The 24,015-nt window shown below is 43.1% G+C and overlaps 2 protein-coding genes across 7 annotated transcripts in view; one reads left to right on the forward strand and one right to left on the reverse strand.

The window, feature by feature from the left end:
- Positions 1–2,256, forward strand: part of SLC12A7 (solute carrier family 12 member 7) — a 128,518-nt gene extending 126,262 nt beyond the window's left edge. For all 6 annotated transcript variants that reach the window (XM_087721932.1, XM_087721933.1, XM_087721936.1 and 3 more), the window contains one exon: positions 1–2,256. This exon is cut by the window's left edge and continues 2,045 nt beyond it. The gene's annotated coding sequence lies outside the window, so the exon portion shown is untranslated.
- Positions 2,257–10,203: 7,947 nt separating this feature from the next.
- CAVIN4 (caveolae associated protein 4) lies at positions 10,204–23,763 on the reverse strand. Its single transcript, XM_014072540.2, has 2 exons — positions 23,291–23,763; positions 10,204–12,236 (listed from the first exon to the last, which is right to left on the reverse strand). The coding sequence occupies exons 1-2, from the start codon at positions 23,696–23,698 to the stop codon at positions 11,595–11,597; spliced, it is 1,050 nt and encodes a 349-aa protein (XP_013928015.2). The 5' UTR covers positions 23,699–23,763; the 3' UTR covers positions 10,204–11,594.
- Positions 23,764–24,015: the final 252 nt, after the last annotated feature.

Consider the following 24,015-nt stretch of genomic DNA (forward strand, 5'->3'; position numbering starts at 1 on the left):
AGGAATTTCAAAGTTATCTGGAATAATTGCTTGCCTGAAGTAATAAAATGTTCAGAAGCATATGCTAATAGTAGAGCATATGCTTTGTGAGAAGAAAATCCCAGATTTAATTGCCATGATCCCCCAGGTAGAAGAAAGAAAAACAGAACTTTTCCCCAACCAATATTCCCATTTAAAAGGAAATACATTCCAGTTCAGTTTTCCAATTGATGGTATTTGATTTTGATTGGAGTCATTAAAATATACACTCATTTTTTCCCCTTTGGATGTTTGTTATCTGGTTCCACCACAAATGCGCGAACGACAAAAGCGCGCCTGACTAAACCGCGCCGACAAAACCGCGCCGACGAATGAGCGCTGAAGCGCGCCGACAACAGCACGCCAACAGAAGCGCACTGTAACCTAACCCTAAACCTAACCCTAAACCTTACCTTAACTTAAATCACGCTGTTGTCGGCACGCTTTTGACATCGCGGTTTTAGCGCCGCGGTTTTGTCGGCGTGCTTTTGACGTTCGCGCTTTTGTCGGGTCACGTGTTATCTAGATCTTCACAATCATTAGTAATCTGGTAGGGCTTTTCTCTATTAAAAAAAGAATATGTTTATTTGAAAGAAGTCAAAGGGAACCCTGAGTCACTGCATAATACTCATTTGATCCAACTTGTTTCTCATTTTAGCATGTCATAGCTTTGTTACCCTTCTTCTGCTGGCAATGGTTGGACCTTATCTGATTTTCTGTCACTTGTTACATGGAGTCTTGTCTGTGCAAATGACTTCTATCACTACCTGAAAGTTCTTCTAGATAAGATGTAATATCAGTGAAAGTATCATGCTGAAAGGGGAAATTAATCACGTGACACGACAAAACCGCGAAGCCCTTATCCGTGGAGACATAAGCGCGTCGCTAAAGCCGCGACGTCATCATCGCGTGTCATCACCGCTGCGACAACAGCGCGGCAACAGAAGGGCGCTTTAAAATGGCGCCGCGGCAGAAAGCCGATTTCCATTAAGGTTAGGATTAGGTTTAGGGGTTTGTTTTAGGGTTAGGTTTAGGGTACTGAGTGCTTGGGAATGCGCGGATTTGCCCTCCGTGATTATGTCATCGTGGTAGGGCCGCATTTTTCCTTAGCGCTTTGAACAGCACGAATTAGTCTTCGCGCTTATGTCTCCGCGGATAAGGGCTTCACGGATTTGTGGTGGAACCAATTAATCATACTTTTGCAGAGATGCTTTCCTTGGTCAACAAGCTGATAAACTTTTGAGGAGCTTTTAGGAATAATTCCTAAGGATATAACAGTTGGCCTGCAAAGCTAATGACATTCTTAGCAACTTCTCAATAGTATGCTGTGTTCCCAAAAATGGGCAGGGGTGTGTGTGTGTACTCAAAGCTATGTTAGCTATTCTTCCTCTGGCAATTAGCTGACAGAAGAAAAACGATCTATTGTTAGTGGTTTATCATAAATATGGTAGATATGGGTGACTGATGAGGGAATCAAATGTACATAGATCAATAAACACTCCAACTGGTGAGACGTTATTGTTTTCATTCTCTAGCTTTGGGGGGGGGGACACAGTGGGAGAGAGATTTTTCTGAAACCCTTCTAGGGAAGTATATCCAGAGGTGGGTTGCTCCCAGTTTGGCCCGGATCAGGCGAACCGGAAGTAGCGGCAGCGGGAGGCTCCGCCCACCCACTGAGAAGCTTCTGTGCATGCGCGCCCGAAACGGTAGTAAAAAAATTGGCAACCCACCACTGAGTATATCCATGCGCGCCCGTATGCATACAAACACACATATGAATGGTGCTGAAGCAAAAATTTCAAGAGTTCAGTTGTATAATGAATATTTTATCTTCAGAGAATTTTCTGCAATTAAAAAGTGACTGCCTATGTATAAATTGCAGACAACACTATTTCTGTTTCAACTGTGCTAGCATTGCCTTTGGGTTTAAGGTAATTTAGGAATGCCCAGTTTTAAGGCATTAACTCTTAGTTGCCAGGATTTGATACTGCAGGGGATAAAGGCATGATCATAATCTACATTTTTCAAAGATATTATTCTGACTGGAACATTGGTCTTAGATGATAGCTCCCATATTACACTGGAATTTACAACTCCAAATGTCTCTAGTATGTTAATTTTCCTAACATTCTCATTCCCTGAGAATGTTATGGTCTTACTAAAAATTGTAAAAGCTCCCTTGAGGGACGGTCTAGAAATATGTAATATAAATAAATAGGGTTTCATTTTACTCCTCAATTTCGGTAGATTTTATATTTATTTAGGTAGACTTTTAGTGTGAAAGAAAACATTCATATTCCACTTTTTGAAGCAGAGAGGATTCATTTTCACTTTTTCAACACTTTTACACTCTTCTTATTGTTAGGTTTTACTTGGCAATTCTATTTAGTTGCCAAGAGCCCACCTTGAAATTTTCTAAAGATTTTTGAAGTAGTGTATCAGAATCCAGTTTGCTTAATGTTTATTAAGTGTGTTAACTCTGACTAGTGTGAAATGTACTTAGATTAAAAAGAAACATTCTACGATGAGATGTTAAGCTTTGTAATTAACATTGTGATTATTAAGCCTAGGAAATGGGAAAATCACTCTGAAGATTCCGATGTAGTGCAAAGTTTTATTTTTTTTATTTTAAACATTTATATAGTTGCCCATCTTATATACTGAACTCTGGGCAGCTTCCAATCAAGAATTCGAACAATATCAGTTATAAAATAAAACCATATTAAAACAAAATCATAAACATTAAAAAGAAATGCCTGGCACCAAGTGTAACCTCTGACATAGAGATACCCCATTCTACCCCAGGGTTTGTGGGGGAAAGTAAAGTCTTCCAAAACTTTATGGAAGGTTAGGTAGGTGGAGGCCTGTTGAATTTCAAAAGACAAAGTGTTCTATAAGACGGGTTGCTACAGAAAAGACACACTTCCTAGTTCTCCTAAGTGGCAAAGTTTAAGGGAAGAAACTAGGAACATGTTCTCCCCGGTTCCACCACAAAATCGCGCTCGACGAAAGCGCGCATTTGACGTCATCACAGCGCGACGAAAACATCGCGCTGTGATCGAAAAATGTAAAAATAAAGCTAAAACCTTCCCCTAACCCCCCCAAACCTAACCCTAAACCTAACCCTAAATCTAACCCTAAACCTAACCGTTAATGTAACGAAAAACCTAACACTAACCCTTAACCTAATGCTAAACCTAACGCTAATGCTCTAAACCTGACCCTAACCATTAACCTAACCCTAACCCTTAACCTAACCCTTACCTTTACGTGAATCGGCTTGCTTTAATTTTAATTTAATTTTTTAATTTTTTTCATCGCGCTGTGATGACGTCACATGCGCGCTTTCGTCGAGCACAATTTTGTCCTCCGCGCTTTTGACGGGTCACGGTTCTCCCCATCGGTTCACCAACAAAAGCGCGCCCGACAAAAGCGCGCCTGATGAAACCGCGGTGAGAAAACAGCGAATTCTAAACCGTGCTGACAAATGAGCGCAGAAGCGCACCGACAACAGCGCGCTGACAGAAGCGCGCTCTAAACCTAACCCTTAACTTAAATCGCGCCGTTATCGACGCGCTGTCGTTGACGCGCTGTTGTCAGCATGTTGATGACGTTGCGGTTTTTGCGCCGCGGTTTCGTCAGCGCGCTTTTGTCGTGCACACATTTGTCGGCTCATGCTCCCCATCTAACCTGATAAGGCAGGTAGCTGTCCTTAGAGAAAGGCAGTGCTACAGATAACCTGGCAATGCACCATTTAGGGCTCTAAAGGCAATAACCAGCACTTTGAATTGTACCCAGAGGGTATCTGGAAGCCAGTACTGCTTGTATAACACAGGTGTGACATGGGTAAACCTAGGGCTACCTATGACTATGAGCTGCCACATTTTGAACCAGACCATGTATGCATTTTCTTATGTGACAATACTTATCAGCACTTGCTCATCAGCTCCTCAGATTTAGGACAAGAAACTATCTTGCTTTGAACCGATTATGTGTTTTAACTTAGTATGCAACATTGCCACTGTAAGAACCAATTTTGGTTTAAATCTTACTTTCCTAGGGACCAATTTTCATGACAACTGCACAATGAAATAAATGGCCTAATCACTAAAGCCATGCACATTTTAAAGCCTGAATCATATAATAAAAATCAAGCTCCCTGTGCATATGCCAACAGCTGTTAGCTTGTACTGAATGTTTGCATATTTGTGAAAGCAATCTTTTTGTAGCTGGGGTAACTGAGAATTTTTAAATTGCTAATGGATGTAAAGCTGTTCTTTCCTCATATTTAAAAGATGTTTCTATGCCTCAAAGGAGCTGAAAAATAAGGAAATTCGTGGCCCAATTGCCTTGTGTTTTGCTCTCTTAAGCAGTGGCAGTGGTTCTAGAACTGGATCTGTTGCTTAATATGAGAAAACACACATGCAATGTAATTTTAATCTAAAAGCGGAATTAAAATATCCAAAAAGCACGGCTATAGTAGACTTTATTTAATTTAAATTTAGTAGCTGCCCAATTCCAATGGATTTAAGACTAGCCTTCTACTCTTTAAAAGTATTTAACTGGGTTCCACCACAAAACCGCAAAGCCCTTATCCGCGCCGACATAAGTGCGGAGGGCAAATCCGCGCCGTTCAAAGCGCTAAGGAAAAACGACCCTACCGTGATGACATAATCGCGGAGGGCAAATCCGCGCCTTCCGAAGCACTCAGCACCCTAAACCTAACCCTAAACCTAACCCTAAAGCAAACCCCTAAACCTAATCCTAACCCTTAATTTAAATCGGCTTTCTGCCGCTGCGCTGTTTTAAAGCGCCCTTCTGTCGCCGCGGTGATGACGTCGCGGCTTTAGCGACACGATTTTATCACCGCTATTTTGACGAGCGCGGTTTTGTCGTGCCACGATTTAACTGAACATGTGCAGAATTTTTGTGCACTTTATTTCACTGGTAATCTGGAAAAAAAAAATTGCAAAGTGATTCCAAAAGTTTAACTGAGCATATATTGGGGAAAAGGTGATGCTATAACGGATGCCAACTATGAAATTCCTGCCGTGTTTCAAGCAACAGCAGAAACAGCCACACTTAATTCTTGAGAGGCCACATAGGGTTTGCCTAAATTGCTTTCTTATATAGAAAAAAGAAGTGGGAGAGGGAAAGATCGCCATGTTTCCAAGTGTCTCCCAACCTTTCTTAATTTGTGCTACACTTCTATTGTTATCCATCCCCTCCTTGCTTCAGTTAAAGAGGATCAGTGGGAACAGCGCACACTAATATGCAGGTGAGTCACAATGAGGATAATCCAATTACTTTTTTTCCTGTCTACATGAGCAGTGTTTGGAAAAAGGTGTCCTGATTTTAGAGATGATGGGGGAACCTAGAGTTTGCACTCGAACATCAGTGAAAATATTTCTGTATGGGCTTAGAGCTTTAACTATAGAACAGTGGTAGTCAACCTGGTCCCTACCGCCCACTAGTGGGCGTTCCAGCTTTCATGGTGGGCGGTAGCGGTTTTGTCCGATACTGAAGCACTCTCCTTTTTTTAAATTTAATTGACTTTAAAAAAAAATTCATAGCATTATTTACAAACATTTTCATTAGGTTTTCATAAAATCACCATTACTGCGGAACCGGTGGGCGGTTAGAAAATTTTACTACTAACAGAGATACAAAAGTGGGCGGCAAGTATAAAAAGGTTGACTACCCCTGCTATAGAACATCCTAAAGCCGTGATGGCAAACCTATGACACGTGTGCCACAGGTGGCACGCGGAGCCATTTGTTAGGGCACGAGAGGCGTTGCCCTGTCAGCTCCACTGCACATGCACACGCTGGCCAGCTGACTTCGGCCTTCTTTTTCGGCCATTTTTCACCTTCCGGAGGCTCCTAGAAAGCCTCTGGAGCCTGGGGAGGGTGAAAAATGGGTCCAAAAGGAAATGAAAGGGTGGGGGTCGCGCGTGCATGCATGCGAGGATCGCACACATACCATTATGGGTGTGGGAACGCCTGTGCACGACTCCCCCTGCGCTCTTCCCTGCTTTTGGCACACAATGGGAAAAGGGTTAGCCATCAATGTCCTAAAGTACACCTGAAGTATGGCAATAGCAATAGCAGTTAGACTTATATACCGCTTCATAGGTCTTTCAGCCCTCTCTAAGCGGTTTACAGAGTCAGCATATTGCCCCCACAGTCTGGGTCCTCATTTCACCCACCTCGGAAGGATGGAAGGCTGAATCAACCTTGAGCCGGTGAGATTAGAACCGCTGAACTGCTGAACTAGCAGTCAGCTGAAATGGCCTGCAGTACTGCACTCTACCCACTGCGCCTTAAAAAAAAACCCACTACAGAACCCAGATGTAATGGGTTGTTGAAGAGAATCCATAAAGGTATCCTGATGTGTACTGAATTAGTAAATTATCACAGTGCCGCAATTAATTTCTGCAACATTGGCAAGAAAGATGAAAATTCCTTCTGAGGTGGCGCAGTGGTTAGGGTTAGGTAGTACTGCAGGCGACTTCAGCTGAACTGCTATCTGCAGTTCGGCGGTTCAAATCTCACCGGCTCAAGGTTGACTCAGCCTTCCATCCTTCCGAGGTGGGTGAAATGAGGACCCAGACTGTGGGGGCGATATGCTGACTCTGTAAACCGCTTAGGGAGGGCTGAAAGCCCTATGAAGCGGTATATAAGTCTAATTGCTATTGCTAATATGTACATAAGGAATTGTTTTTTTGTCCTTTTATATTTTATAGTTCATTCTATTCTCTGAAGCAAAAGTAACAATAAACTGGGAAATCTTTGATCCTTAATGAAACCTAAACTACCCACAAAGTCAGCCGTTTGGGAAATAATTACCACACATTCTGTCTAACATAAGTTACACATTCTTTTTTATTTGGTACCATTCTTATTTTTACAGTGTGTAGAAACATACAGTACATATGAAACAGCTTTCTCCTTATACAGTCTGCCTCTTGTGCCTTCCACTGCAGTTAAGTCACCCATCTCAATCTGGAAACACTAATCCACTTTGAAATTGTTGAACCACTGAATGTAAAGTGTAGCATTACTTCCTTACAACTACTACTCCTTGGCTCCGAAAGTTAAATGCGGTTACCAAGTACTCGAGAAGCTAAAAAATACCAGACCTTTAAGCAGAAAATAATGTTGGTCATGGGAAACAGTGTCCTGAAAAACTTTGGCCAGGAAAAGGAGCAGAAGATAAGCATATTTTTTCTATTAAATATGATTGAAAAAATAATAATGTTTAGAACGCTCAAAAAGATAATATCTCATGTTTATACTGAGGTAGATGATAATCAGAAAGCATAAGCATTCGGCAAAGGTCAACATCATTACAATCTGCAGAGTACAGCAAATTTTAGGGAAAAAAGTAAGTCATCAGTGTTGAAACTATAAAATGGAAGCAGATTAAGAAACTGCATCGTGGTGGGCTATTCTGAGCAAAGTCTTGGAGAGTTGACAGAAAACTACCTTATTTAAAGGTCATTAACTCGGGTCATTAATGAGCACCTGGAGATTCTGCAGCAGCTCTATAAAAGCACCAATTCTGTTGTTTTTTACGTTGCAATGAATATGCTAAAGTTGAGGCAAGTTCCCTTATTATACTGATGCAGCTAAAAGAATAACGTTTACAAACAGGCCTGTTACAGACTTATTTTTTATTTTATTTTTTTTCATTCAAAGGATCTGACACAATACTATCTGATTACAAGCCTCTGAAACAGAATAGAATATACATTGGTTGAATAAACCAACAAGCCACTCAAAAGCATTGGTGGTTTAGGATACCATGACTCCTGCGTGTTCTCCCTCCAGAGAGCAATTTATGCTGATTCCTACTAAGTGAAAGGAGCCCTTTCATTCACGGAATGGCCAGTCTACAGGCTACTCACTATTTATGAGCAAGATCCTAATGATCTTTTCCAGGTGGGGCAAAGTTGAAGCTCTGCCACATTCCTAGCTAGAGTTCTCGCCGTATTTTGCCTCTGCATATTTTGCAAAGAAATCGGATTCTCTGCAGTTTATCATAATCAACTTTCTCCAACAATAGGTTTAGGTTTAGGTTTAGGTTTATTGGGATTTATATGCCGCCCTTTTCCCTGAGGGGACTCAGGGCGGCTTACAACCACAGGGGAGGGGAAGTGCAAGGTCAAAACAAACACTTTGTGAACAAAAGAAAAATAATAAAACACAGCTTTCATTCAGCAATCAAACACTCGGGCGGGTAATTGGAAGCCTATCCCCAGGCCTGCTGGGAGAGCCAGATCTTGAGGGCTGCGCGGAAGGTCTGGGTCGTGGTGAGGGTGCGGATCTCCATGGGGAGCTCGTTCCATAGGGTCGGGGCAGCAACAGAAAAGGCTCTCCTCCGTGTGGTCGCCAGTCGACATTGACTGGCAGATGGAATTCGGAGGAGGCCCAGTCTGTGCGATCTGATTGGTCGATTTAGGGAGGTAATCGGCAGAAGGCGGTCTCTCAAGTACCTAGATCCACTACCATGGAGTGCTTTAAAGATGGTCATCATTATCCTGAAGCGCACCCGGAGACCAACAGGCAGCCAGTGCAGCTCGCGGAGGACAGGTGTAACGTGGGCGAACCGAGGTGCGCCCACTATCACTCGCGCGGCTGCATTTTGGACTAGCTGTAGTCGCCGGATGCACTTCAGGGGCAACCCCATGTAGAGCCCATTGCAGTATTCCAGTCTAGAGATCACAAGGGCTCGAGTGACTGTTGTGAGGGCCCCCCGATCTAGGTAGGGCCGCAACTGGCGGACCAGGCGAACCTGGGCAAATGCCCCCCTGGTCACAGCTGACAGCTGGTGGTCAAAAGTCAGCTGTGGATCCAGGAGGACTCCTAAGTTGCGGACCCTATCTGAGGGGTATAAAATTTGACCCCCCAGCCTAAGCGTTGGTGTATTAGCCAAATTATTGGGGGGGAAACACAACAGCCACTCGGTCTTATCCGGGTTGAGCACCAGTTTGTTAGCACTCATCCAGTCCTTAACGGCCTCCAGACCCCGGTTCATCACGTCCACCGCTTCATTGAGTTGGCACGGGGCGGACAGATACAATTGTGTATCGTCCGCATATTGATGGTATTTTATCCCGTGCCTCCGAATGATCTCGCCCAGCGGTTTCATGTATATGTTAAATAGTAGGGGGGATAGGACCGAACCCTGAGGTACTCCACATGTTAGGGGCCTCAGGGACGATCTCTGCCCCCCCACTAACACCGACTGCGACCTGTCCGAGAGGTAAGAGGAGAACCACCGCAAAACAGTGCCTCCCACTCCCACCTCCCGCAGTCGTCGCAGAAGGATACCATGGTCGATGGTATCGAAAGCCGCTGAGAGGTCAAGGAGAACCAGGATGGACGCATAGCCTCCATCTCTGGCCCTCCAGAGATCATCGGTCAATGCGACCAAAGCGGTTTCTGTGCTGTAACCAGGTCTGAAGCCGGACTGGAAGGGGTCAAGATAGCTAGCTTCCTCCAAGGCCCGTCGAAGCTGAAAGGCCACCACTTTCTCAACAACCTTCCCGATAAAGGGAAGGTTGGAGACAGGACGAAAGTTGTTTAAGATGGCTGGATCTAACGATGGTTTCTTTAGGAGGGGTCTCACCACCGCCGTTTTGAGTACGGCGGGGAAGTGCCCCTCCCGAAGAGAGGCGGTGACAACCGCCTGGATCCAGCCATGTGTCACCTCCCTGCTGTTAGCCACCAGCCAGGAGGGACACGGGTCCAGAATACAAGTGGAGGCACTTACAGCTCGGATGGCCTTGTCCACATCCCCAGAGGCAACTTCCTGGAACTCAACCCAGAACTGATGTGGCAAATGATCCTCCTGTGTCTCAGCTGGATCTACTGCGGTGGAGTCCAAGTCCGATCGCAACCGAGCTACTTTGTCCGCCAAGAATTGAGCATAATCCTCAGCCCTACCCTGCAAGGGGTCTCCCGCATCCCTCCTATTAAGGAGGGAGCGGGTTATCCTGAACAGGGCGGCTGGGCGTGACTCGGCGGACGCAACCAAGGAAGAAATATATGATCTTTTTGCAGTTCTTAATGCTCGGACATAGTCCTTGGTGCAGGTAGTTAAGAGTGCTCGGTTTACCTCGGACCTATCGGACCTCCACTGCTAATAGCAATAGCAGTTAGACTTATATGCCACTTCATAGAGCTTTCAGCCCTCTCTAAGCGGTTTACAGAGTCAGCATATTGCCCCAACAATCTGGGTCCTCATTTTACCCACCTCGGAAGGATGGAAGGCTGAGTCAACCCTGAGCCGGTGAGATTTGAACCACCGAACTGCAGCTAACAGTCAGCTGAAGTAGCCTGCAGTACTGCACCCTAACCACTGCGCCACCTCGGCTCTTCACCTCGGGATTGCGGGGAGAACCCTGTTTGAATAAAAGTATAGGGGGCAGAGGGAGAAAGAGTTAATGGATTTGTTCATGCCTGCAATTCACCTACTTTATGCAACAGCCGGATATCTCTTATAAGTCAAATAATGAGATTTACTTTTTGTAGTTGTTAACTGTACATAAAAATAAAAAGAGAAGAAACTTGTTGAGAAAACAATGTCATAAAATCGGGGAGAGGGTGTTTCTATCACCTTTTAATGCTGAAATGTACCTGTTTAGGGTAGATGGCAATTTGCATACATGTTAAAAAATGGTTTATTATTAGCAGAGAATCATCAGGTAATAGCAATAGCAGTAGACTTATATACCGCTTCATAGGGCTTTCAGCCCTCTCTAAGCGGGTTACAGAGAGTCAGCATATTGCCCCCAACAATCTGGGTCCTCATTTTACCCACCTCGGAAGGATGGAAGGCTGAGTCAACCCTGAGCCGGTGAGATTTGAACCGCTGAACTGCTGATCTAGCAGTAGCCTGCAGTGCTGCATTTAACCACTGCGCCACCTCGGCTCATCTTTATCACCTTTATCAGGTGATAAAGATGCACCCATTGTATGTAAAAGAAGAGTGTTTACGTGTTTGTGTGTGTGTACACACACTCACAGACATATATTGATCTGTTCTCTTCTGTAATTTAATCCAAGCACATCTATTTACATATAGATAACAATTTTCCCTTGTGGTTGCAGATTGTCCAGAAGAGCTTATCAATCATCAGGCAAAGAGTGTAGGATAGCATGTGTAGGATAGCAGAAGTCTTGCCATTACTGTCTTTCCTGTAAAATATTGGGAAATGCTGAAAAGAGTCCTACCTACCACAACTTCCTCCAACCAGGCACCTTAGAAAGTGCCAATAATCCGTAGTAAGAATGGGGATAATGGAAGTTTTAGGAAAAAAAATACATTTGAACAACCAAGGTAGGGGGAAAAAAATGTCTTCATACATGCTGGTTGGTTTGGTGGGTTGGCTGATAAATCCAACTGACCAATTTGGCATGTCCAAATAGAAACCTTGGGCTGGGCCCCAAACTTTCTGCAACATGCAATACTTCACGGCGTCTTCAGGCAGCATGACTACACCTCCAACATGAAAGGAATTGCTCTTTCCCTGCCACGGTGACACCACCTCACCAGCAGATGTTTGCCATTTAAACAGGCTGCTTTAGATCCAATAAAAGGGCGTCCTCTTTCATCTCTGGTTTGATCAGGTTCTTCTCAGGAGGCATCATTGCGTTCTCGTCTGCCTGAGAAAGGTGTTTTGATCCGTCCCCTTTGTCCTTCTTCACTTTCATTATCACTTCAGTGTAGGAAATTTCCTCAGTGGTGGGTTCAGCTTCCCTACTTCCTGTTGCTGTTTCAGTGCCAGATTCTTGAGTTCCTTGTTGGCCATCAGTAGGTTGCTCTGTAGTTTTCCTGTTCTTTTTCAAATTCTTCTTCATTGGCGCTGCATTGGCAATGTTTTTCTTGAACCGTATCCCAGTCTGTCTCAGCCTCTCTCCCGACTGCCTTATTCGTTCCCTTCTCTCAGGTGTTACTATTCGAGTACGAAGCCTATCCACTTTATTGCCAAAATTTTGCCTTGTTTTCTGAAGGTTCTCTCTTGAAAATGCTTTTTTGATGACGTTGATACGCCTCATCCCCAATTTCTTAAAACGGGCTGTTCGGCTTTCTTCTATGTAATACTCCTCATCAGAAGAGAGATCATCAGGTGGGCAGAAGGCATCTTCGGTGCTTTCCCCTTGTGTCCGGTCTTTGACAACCGTCAGAGAAGATGGGCACTGAATGTCTTCCTACAAGTAAGAGCACAATGTTACGTCTCTATCACACTTCTCAAAAACAGCTCAAAAGTGAATTTAGAAAATCCCAGATATTTGTTGCCTCAGTCATTCTACTTTATGCTAAATTTTTCAGAACATTCACAAAGATTCAATAGCATAAGGCCAATCATTATTGTTGTGCTGTCCCTGTCCAAATAACTTTCTAATTTTTCACATGTTAGGGGTTAGTGCAGACCATACCATTAATAAAAAATTAAGCACAATCATATTCTTAAACTTTATTGCTCTTTCCTATTTAACAGTGTTAATTACTATTAACAATAGTTAATAATAACCCAGATTTGAGACCAGATTTAAACCACGGTCAAGAAGAAATCCTGATAAGTTTTTGTAGCATAACATTTATAAATAAATGTTAGTCACACACACACACACACACACACACACACACACACACACACACACACACACACACACCTTATGGGCAGAATACTTTTGATAGACCATTCATGATGAATTAAAAACAGTTTTGTCTGTTTCAACCTTTGTTGTTTTCAGTACAGCTACCCTGGAAAACGGTAGAGTTGGGGTATAGAACCAAGTTCAAGAATATATGGAGAGTAAAGATGGGCAAGTAATCACAATCATCACCAAAAAGACACAAAAAGATTGTGCCTATGGGGAAAAATAGAGCAAGAAGGCTTGGATTTCTAAAGGTGACATTCTAGCAGTGTTCAGATCAGAAGTGGTATTCTACCGGTTCAAACCGGATTGCCTGAACTGGTAGCGGAAATCGCGGGTGGCTCTGCCCACCCGCGCCAGGCTCTATGGCGTCCCATTTAGGCCATTTTTTTTCGTCAAAAGTGCATGCACGGAAGGATCTGCACACGCTCACATTTGCAAACCGGTAGGGAAGGTAAGTGGATACCACCCCTGGTCCAGATCACCAAAAGGCTGCAGATTTATTTATAAAAGAGTAACATGTCCTGAAAATATCCTGTTTGATCTCCATATCTGAAAGAGAATCATCTTTCCCTAGGAGAGTCTTGTATAGTTCCAGATCTCGAAGAGAGATGCAAATATGGCAGTAGAAAGACTACGGGAGAAATTTTTAATGTATTTAGAAAGTGAATATATTGCTTCAATGTATACACAAGAAACAGTGTACACGAAGAGCGGTTATAATATCATGCAGGTAAACAAGTAAACATTACAGTTACTGTAATATAAAAATTAACATAAATATCACACTAACCAAATATCATACTGACAATAGCCTCTCGTGGCTTTCCAAAACAGCCTGGTCTATGCCTAGAATTGGTTCCACCACAAATCCGCGAAGCCCTTCTGCGCGGAGACATAAGCGCGAAGACTAATTCGCGCCATTCTAAGCGCTAGGGTAAAACGCAACCCTACCGCAATGACATGATCGCGGAGGGCAAAATCGCGCATTCCCAAGCACTCAGTACCCTAAACCTAACCATAAACCTAACCCTAACGCTAAACCTAACCCTAACCCTAAAACAAACCCCTAAACCTAATCCTAACGCTTACCTTAATTGAAGTCAGCTTTCTGCCGCGGCACCGTTTTAAAGCGCCCTTCTGTTGCCGCGCTGTTGTCGCGGCGGTGATGACGTCGCGGCTTTAGCACCGCGATTTTATCGCCGCGATTTTGACCAGCGCGGTAATGTCGTGCCACGCCTAGAATTGTCTTCTAGTCCAACCCCCTACCCAGATTGTCACATCATATCAGGAAAATGGCTGTCCATTTTTAAGTCTTATACTGGTGGACCATCTACAACTCCAGGAAGGAGGTTGTTCCATTCCCTAATGGTTCTCACAGTCAGGCAATTCTTTATTTCAAGTTTGGATATCTCTAAAACTTCCATTCACTGGTTTTTGTCGTACCCTCAGGTGCTACAGGGAGTCAATTCAGTCTCTTATTATTATTATTTTTATTATTATTATTTATTGGTTTTGTATGCCGCCCACTCTCGGAAGACTCCGGGCGGCTTACAATAAAAAGGGAAGGGGGATATATAAAAAAAACCCAACAATTTAAAATTACGACAACATTCATAATTTAGAATGAGGCTGGATAATTCAACAGATTTGAGATTTGTTTTATTTATATGCCGCCCTATTTCCGGCGGGACTCAGGGCGGCGAACAACTCAAAGCGGGAAAGGGAACACAAAAGTACAAGACAAGCATTTTAAAAAGCCAACAGCCACACAAGTCGAGAGGGGAAGGGAGCTCATCAACCCCAGGCCTGCCGACACAGCCAGGTTTTAACGGCTTTTCGGAAGGCCTGGAGAGAGGTGAGGGTCCGAATCTCTGTGGGGAGTTCGTTCCAAAGGGCCGGAGCTGCCACAGAGAAGGCCTTCCCCCGGGTCGTAGCCAGATGGCATTGGCTGGTAGACGGAACCCGGAGGAGGCCAACCCTGTGTGATCTAATGGGTCTTTGGGAGGTAATTGGCAGCAGGCGGTCTCTCAAGGCCTGCCGGAACAGCCAGGTCTTGGTCACTTTATAGAAGGCCAGAAGGGTAGTAAAGGTCCGGATCTCAACGGGGAGCTCGTTCCAGAGGGCCGGAGCAGCTACAGAGAAGGCCCTCCCCCGGGGGGTCGCCAGCCGACATTGACCGGCCGATGGAATCCGGAGGAGGCCTAATCTGTGCAATCTAATAGGTCTCTGGGAGGTAATTGGCAGGAGGCGGTCTCTCAGGTAGCCAGGTCCGATACCATGTAGGGCAGTGGTTCCCAAACTTGGCAACTTTAAGACTTGTGGACTTCAACTCCCAGAATTCTCCAGCCAGCACAGGAGTTGAAGTCCACAAGTCTTAACGTTGCCAAGTTTGGGAACCACTGATGTAGGGCTTTAAAAGTAACGACTAGCACCGGGATATTCCCACTAATATCCCTTCATATCTTGGAAGACCGCTATCTTGTCTACCCTTAGTCTTTTCTTTATGCTGAACATACCAAATTCCCAATTATTCGAAATTCCAAGCCCCTTACCATTCTTGTGGTTATTCCTTGAACTTGTTCCAGTTCAGCACTTTTTTTCCTATTATGGCGACCAGAATTGGTCAGTTTTCCAGGTGTGGTTCGACCAGCCAAAAATACAATGTTACTATCACTTGCTAAGCGTGACCCGTCAAAACCGCGCTCGACTAAGCCGCGCCCGATTAAACCGCATCGCTGACATCATCAACAAGGTGACAACAGCCAGCGAGGAGAAAGAAGGGCACTTTAAATAGCGCTTTGAAAGCAAGCCGATTCAACTTAAGGTAAGGGTTAGGGTTAGGGTTAGGGTAAGGTTAAGGGTTAGGTTAAGGGTTAGGTTTAGGGTTAGGTTAAGGGTTAGGTTTAGGATTAGGTGTAGGGAGTTTAGGTTTAGGAGTTAATTTTAGGTTTAGCGTTTACAGCGTGCTTCTGTCTCCACGCTGTTGTCGCCCTGTTGATGACGTCAGCTACGCGGTTTAGTCAAGCGCAGTTTTGTGGTGGAACCCTTGCTAAGATCCTGACACCATACTTCAATTGATGCCACTCAAGACTGCATTGGCTCTTTTGGCAGTTAGTTCATTCTTAAATCTGTGGTCTACTGCGACACCCAGATCCTGCTCATAAGTACTGCTACTAACCCAGATACTGCCTAACTCAGTGTTTCTCAACCTTGGTGACTTTATTAAGTCCTGTGGACTTCAACTCCCAGAATCCCCCAGCCAGCTATGCTGGCTGGGGGATTCTGGGAGTTGAAGTCCATAGGACTTAAAGTCACCAAGGTTGAGAAACACTGGCCTAACTTATACCTGTGCAACTGGTTTGAGGTAGCAGGCTGAACCAAGGTAGGCCTCAAGCCTGAACCAAACTAGGGTCTCATGATATTAAGCTTTAACTGTTCATATATAGAAATTGCAAAGGTTTGCTTTTAGGACATGGTGCGGTTAGACACGGGTTAGAGGCACATGAAACCCGCTGAAGCAAAGTCTCCATTTTAATGTATTTGCTGGCTTGACTGTCTGGAAGACACATTTAACTTCCTCAAAATACGAGCTACTCTGCTCCGTTAGCTGACTATGTAATATAACTTCCTGTAGACATAATATTGCTGTAACTTAAGGGCGAATCTTGAGGGGTGTTTCCAAAACTAACAGATGGCTTTATCTGAACGCGATACACTATATAAGGGATTTCCTGCCTATCACTCGTGGTTCAGGCCTTTGTCTCTGAACTTGCGCAATAAACTATTCCTTCCCTGAAGAGCTGGCTTGCGTGTCCTGTTTTTTTCTACAACAGGTTTTTCCTGCTTAAATTCAGAGCCTTACATTTCTCAGCATTCTCCTGCATCTGGCTCTAAGATTTGGAGACTTCCTTTGCATCAGGGAGAAGAGATAAGATATTCCAAAGGAGGGGAGCTCCCACAGAGAATGCTTGCTTCTGTGACTGCTCCCATCAGACCTATTATGGGGAAGGTGGCTTAGCATTTGCTCAGATTGGGCAAGTAGATTGTGTTTGAGAAAGGCAGAAGCGTGAATTACAGTAAGATACTTGAAAAGGCTGTTCCTTAATACATCAGCTAAAGCTGAGAGTATGGTTTCCAACTGCTCTTATTGCAGGATGTTGAGTCCATGAGCAGCACAGGTTATCACCCTGGATTCTGTTTGGGACCAGAAGTCAACTGAGAGACAAAGCTGGTACTATTCCAGAAGCATCAGGCCCAGTGGTGGGTTTCAAAAAAAATTTGAACCTACTCTGTGGGTGTGGCCTCCTTTGTGGGAGTGGCTTGCCGGCCATGTGACCTGGTGGGAGTGGCTTGCCAGCCATGTGTTCTCTCTCTCTCTCTCTCTCTCTCTCTCTCTCTCTTCCTTCCTTTTGTTTCTCTCCCTTGTTCCTTTTTTTCTTTCATCTCTCTCTCACTTTTTCTTTCTTTTTTTCTTTCTTCCTTTCTTTCTCTTTCTCCCTGTGTGAGCCTGTGTGTGTCAGTGGTGGGTTTCAACAATTTTTGGAACCTCTTCTGTAGGTGTGGCCTGCTTTCCGGGTCCACTGGTGGAACCTCTTCTAACCGGTTCGGTAGATTTGACAAACCGGTTCTACCGAACTGGTGCGAACTGGCAGGAACCCACCTCTGATCATGCCTCTCAAATGTAGAGACCAAGGAAGATGACATTGATAGAAATGTGTAAGCTTTGTTGCCAAGGTTATAAGTAGTAAACATGGTTTAAGTCCAGAACATCGAGTTAACATTTTGAAGTGGTTCAGTCAGATATCTCCCAAAGTCGCAGAACTAAAAGGAGAAGTAAGTCCTTGTTTTGCGATCATTTGTTTAATAGCCATTCAAAGTTATAACAGCACTGAAAAAATGGCTTATAACCAGTCCTCACACATAAGACTGTTGTAGCATCCCCAGGGTCATGTGAGCAAAATGGGTGCTTGGCAACTCACATGTATTTACAAACGGTTGCAGCAGCCCCAGGTCAAGAAATTGCCATCAAAAGCTTTTCCAGGGGCTTCCAACGAAGTCAGTGGGGGAAACTGGATTCGCTTAATCGCCATCTGATTCATTTAACAACCGTGGCAAAAAAAAAGATTGTAAAAATCAGCGTGACTTGCTTAGCGACAAGATTGCAATATTTAGTGATGGAGATTCGGTCCCAATTGGGACTGTGAGTGGAAAACTACCTTTACAACACAATAAGACTTGAAAGTTTTATTATTATATTTAGTTTCACAGCCTTCTGTGGGGTTGATTTTTTTAGACTGGACTATAATGGGACTAAAAGAACCAATATCTTGCTCAGGGTGCTACTGATCCTCTTTCTCCCCAGACCCCGCTATCATCCTGCCAGGAGTTTAGAACAACCATCGCATTCTCCATTCAACCTGCTGTAGAGATTCCCAATGGAGTAATATCACCTCACTGATACCTCCAACTGGCAGTTTACTTCTTTCAGGGACATCACAAAGATTTTTAATAGGACACAGAAAATACTAAAACAGCTTCTACTGGTGTGCTCTAAGACCCAGCCTTTCTTCACCCACCTCAGTTACAACCACTCCAGAGGTGAGTTCCTACCGGTTCGCACCTATTTGGTAGAACCGGTTCGTCAAATCTACCGAACCAGTTAGAAGAGGTTCCATAAGTGGACCCGGAAAACAGGCCACACCTACAGAAGAGGTTCCAAATTTGTTTGAAACCCACCACTGGTCCTTGGATATGATTATTCTACACTATCATGCTCATATTTATAAAACTCAGTGCCTCTGTGAAAGGTAAGGATGACTACTGCGTTTGTGGGGCAATCAGAACATTGTGTGTGATGAAGTTGTTTTAACGCAAACCAAAGATGCCTTTTAAAAAACAAGTTGACATCATATTCTTATGCATGCCAGTGCTGTGTGTGAGGTAATTTAAGGTGGTTCTGACAAGTGTCGTCAGCATCTTCATATCCGTTGACATGGGCGGCAAGCCACTCCCATCCGCAAGCCACTCCCACAAAGGAGGCCACACCCACAGAGTAGGTTCAAACAATTTTTGAAACCCACCACTGAACCACTCACTCAAGAAATAGAATCATCAGAGTATGGGATCTCAAGACAACTCAAAAAGATGCTATTGGGAAATCTGGTAAGATAAGGATTATCATACGCTTCCTATTCAAGCCCTGCCATAGATGATCCATGAGGCTAGCCAATATGATTTGGAGCTCATAACATAGTCTAAAATCTGACTTTCATATGTCCCAATAATCTTCCCTCAAAGAGGTTGAAGATAGATCCCATACTATTTAAATTAAGCCTCATTCAAGGCTCCTGGAATCTGCTCCCTGCAAAGAGGCATTGACTACTGCCTGGAGGCAAGGATGTTCTGGAGATTAATGACTATCTCCCATCATCTGAAAATGTCAGATAATGAACTTGGGTCCTTGTGCTTGTGCATCACGCATCCCTAGTATTTTCTAGAAGGTATTTTGCTCTTTAATGGAACATGCAGCAGGAGAAGTGAAGTTCAGGGAAGGTCAGCAAACAATTCCAGTTCTGAAAGATTTAGAGATATTGTCTAACATTTCACCCAAAACTTTGAGGGGAAAAAATGTAATTTGCTTAGTTTACCAGGCTCAGTTCTTCCAGAGAAAAGATAACAACGTTGATTCTTGAACCATTACATGATAAACAAGCCACAATTCATTCGTTTCTGACACAAGTATAAAGTACATGATAGATAGAAGTACATGATAGGAGTAATGGGTTCCACCACAAAACCGCGGAGGACAAAATCGCGCTCAGCGAAAGCGCGCATTTGACGTCATCACAGCGCGACGAAAACATCGCGCTGTGATCGAAAAATGTAAAAATAAAGCGAAAACCTTACCCTAACCCCCCCCAAACCTAACCCTAAACCTAACCCTTAACCTAACCCTAAATCTAACCCTAAACGTAACCCTTAACCTAAACCTAACCCTTAACCTAACGCTAAACGTAACCCTAACACTCTAAACCTAACCCTAACCCTTAACCTAACCCTAACCCTAACCCTAACCCTAAACCTAACCCTTACCTTTATGTGAATTGGCTTGCTTTAATTTTAATTTTATTTCAATTTTTAATTTTTTTCGTCGCGCTGTGATGACGTCAAATGCGCGCTTTCGTCAAGCGCGATTTTGTCCTCCGCGGTTTTGAGAGGTCACGGAGTAATGTGATAGGGTTCTATGCACCAACTTGAAAATGAGGTGGCATTCCTTAATTGTTCTGTTACTGATTTTAAGTCTGAGGTAGGTAGGGTTTCTTGAAACAAACCAATGTTAAGATTAACCAGTTTTGAAATTTAAATAAGAAACACTATGATTATCCAACCCAGATTTGAAAACATAACCTTCCCTCTCAACTTCTGGGAAAGAACAAACAACTTGCTGTAGTTTTTTCTTGCCACAAAACATGACTTTGTTGTAAATCAATCCACCCTCCACAAAATCCCACAAATTGGCTGCTTTCAGCTAAGGAAATTATATGAAGAAATTCATATGTATGCAATCCCTTTATCCCTTTCTTTACTCAAAAAATTATGCTTGAAAGTCATAGACAATTTCCAATTATCTATAAGAGCAATCTCTCCCAAACAGAGCAGAATATAAAACTATTGCTTAATACTGGCTTTTAAATCTTGGTTTGTTTGGAAGCTATTAACCATAGCTCAATTAATAGCTCAACTGTCGTTTTCTCCAATGATACTAAACAACTTCTTTCAAAATCACAACAAAGCAAAATTTAGCCTGAAGAATTTGAACTCTTGCACATTATACAAATATCTAAATATTTAAGTCAACGTGACATTCAATATTCTTGTCAATGAAGTAAGATTGTTGACCAATTGTCCAACTAAATCTCTTGGAAGAAGGAGAGGATTATCAATCAATTGGCAATTAAGGACGATGTTTGATGGTTTCCACCAAACTCCATATTCAATGATGATCAATCACTTTTGGCCAAAGTGCTTTCGATATTAATCAACTCTCTGTCCTGTATTCTTCTGTTTTTTGGTACAATTTTTGTGCTTTGTTGAGTTGGAGCATATGCTAAACATTATGGAAAATGCAAACATATTGCTAAGCCTAGCTAAGCCGAGGGACCATTCAGGCACTTGGCTATTTATACCCTATCTAGCGGTGATTAATTCTGCTTCCTGAATATTAGATCTTGCTCTATGAAGAACAGACATAACTAGAGGTGACATTTCTAAATTTTATAATCAACACATGCTAGTATAATTCAGAGAATGAATATACATGTACATAATTTATTGAGTTCCACTGTTACAGCATCAAAACCCATATGTGCAAGAGGCACATAAATGTACCTAAGACTAGAATTTGTTGCTTTTATAAGCGAACCATACCATCCACATTAAAAATAAAAGCAAAAAGTAATGCAGGATGATTTTTTTCCCCCATACTGAAACATGACAGCCAAAGTTTGATGTTCTTTTATAAACTGGCTTATCTGGAAATAATAATTCTCATGATTTCAGTGCACTCACAGGAAGAATCTGGCCAAAAGTAAGGACTGATTAAAAAAAAATATTTTTTCATTTTTTAAGGAAGCATTTACACAAGCATCTATAATTCTCATTTTGAAAGAAACATGAGTTCAATAGGGCTCACCGCAGCAAATGATCTGTAGCTGAAAAATATTTTGATTGATTGATTGATTGATTTAGTTTATTTGTATGCCGCCCTTCTCCGGGAGGGACTCAGGGCGGCGAACAACTCGAAAGGGGAAAAGGGGATACAAACACAATACATGTAATTAAAATACACAAGAGTCATACAGCCATACAAGTCGAGAGGGGAGGGGAACTCATCAACCCCAGGCCTGCCGGCACAGCCAGGTTTTGACGGCTTTCCGGAAGGCCTGGAGAGAGGTGAGGGTCCGAATCTCCGCGGGGAGTTCATTCCAAAGGGCCGGAGCTGCTACAGAGAAGGCCCTCCCCCGGGTGGTAGCCAGATGGCATTGGCTGGTAGACGGAACCCGGAGGAGGCCGACCCTGTGCGATCTAACGGGTCTTTGGGAGGTAATTGGCAGCAGGCGGTCTCTCAAGATTGGATTCTGCCCAGAGTTAGGTTGCAAATCCGGGCGCTACCAGGTGGGCGGGCAGAGCCTCCCGCCACCGCCATTACCAGTTTGCCCGATCCAGGCCAAACCAGGAGCAACCCACCTCTGATTCTGTCCACTATTCGTTTCCAGTGCAGCACATCAATTTTCAATGACTGTGGTAGGTCAACTTCCTCAGAGTATTAAAAAAATCACACAAATGAAAGCATTTCCTGTATCTTCAAGAATTTTGATAAATGAAACAGCAATATTTTCCCACTGCAGTTGTTATTCATTGAAAGGAATATAATATTCCAATGGCTAAAAGTGAAAACAATGAAATATCTGATGACCTTAACGGGACGGAAGGAGTTTGACTCTCTAACGGGATTTGGGATTCTTAAGCACACTACTGCATTTGCAATTTCAATGCCCCTGGAACTAAGCACAATATTAATTATTTGGACAGAGCATAGAAAATCAGTGTTATGCACAAAAAAACACTTTGATTGGGACAGAACCATTCTGAACAAAAAAATTAACGCAAGAATCATTCACTTCTTTTCCAAATGAATTTTGGAAGGCAATGAACTTTATTTCCCCACCTTATTTTGAGATGTCCATTTAAGTGCCAGATTTTGTTTTTTTGTTTTAGACTAGATAGATAGATAGATAGATAGATAGATAGATAGATAGATAGATAGATAGATAGATAGATAGATAGATAGATATATAGATAGATATATAGAGATATATAGATATAGATATAGATTAGATATAGATAGATAGATAGATAGATAGATAGATAGATAGATAGATAGATAGATAGATAGATAGATAGATAGATAGATAGATAGATAGATAGATAGATAGATAGATATATATATATATATATATATATATATATATATATATATATTTGTGGGAAAGGGAATTTGGAAGCAAACTGTTGCATAGAAAAACAGCCGAGAGATAGGATACTTATTTTAAAGGCAATTGGTTAGCAAAGATAACACAACTCAGCTCTTAAGGAGGGGGGAATACCGCATAATTAATGAAAGCACTATACTGTGCAAAGAATTGCTGAGGCTGAATTCTCTACTTAACCCCCTGAAAAAAATAACAGGGACGACAGTCACGCCTGGAATACTAGTCATGATACCCAACTGCCTGCCTCAGATTGCCTTTCACAGATGCAACACATAGTCTCGCTGATCTACACTTAATCTTATGTTGGCTGGCTGAGAGACTTCCCAAACTAATAATAGACTGCCTGCCTTTGCCACCAGTGGATTCAAGAGCCTCCAGCACATTCAGAAGCAAAAAAAATCAATGCTGGAAAACCACAAAGCATTAACACATTTTGAGATGGAGAGGGCTTTAAAAAAAAAACAACATGCTTTGCATTGTTAAGCAAACCAGATAGTGGGAAGTTGCAATAGCAGATAACAGCAGGTGTTTTTAAAAAAACCCGTTTACCTGGTAAATGACAACACGAAACTTGTTTTTCCTCAGCATTTCTTCCTGCTTGGTTTCCACCTTCTGCACGTTAACATTCTGCCTCTCTACTCGGGCTCTGACTTCTTTGACCCGAGCGCTAACTTTGCGTGTTTTCTCCAACAGCTTGTTAACTGTGTACCCTGTGTTGCCGTGGGCCTGAGCCAGCTTTAGAATGTCAATCTGGATGGTCTTGATGGCGTCTTCCATTTCTCGGTGGCGCTGCTCAATCCGTTTTTGGCTGGCCTGCACGCTGTCTACGATGGCGGCTACCTTGTCCAGGACTCTGACGATGGTGAACGCAGCATCTTGTTCTTCTTCATCATCCGCGATGCTCGGCTGGCGGTTTGGGTGGATTTTATCGATTTCCAGGGTTGCACGATGATCCATACTGCCCCGTCTTCAGATCAGTCTACGGGAGTTGAAATATAACAGCCGTTCAAACCTCAGTGGGACAATCCTGGCACTGATGCCAGAAGGCTGCTCGACAGCTGTCTTTAAGGGAATGTTCAAAAGCAGGATCTGAAACTCCACCCCAAGACTCTTGTCAAATATTTATACCCACAAAATAGCCACGCCTGATTGTTCAAATGCCTCCTGTAATATGAACCCTCTAAAATTAGGAAGCAGCACACTGGGAAATGAACATGCACTGAAAGGAGCACATTCCTATAACCAATAAACTTATCTGGGTTAATCTAGAAACA

Source organism: Thamnophis sirtalis, unplaced genomic scaffold (genome assembly GCF_051295495.1).
Source record: "Thamnophis sirtalis isolate CommonGarterSnake01/CBP01778 unplaced genomic scaffold, rThaSir2_p1.2 scaffold_8, whole genome shotgun sequence".
In the NCBI taxonomy this organism is placed as follows: domain Eukaryota; kingdom Metazoa; phylum Chordata; class Lepidosauria; order Squamata; family Natricidae; genus Thamnophis; species Thamnophis sirtalis.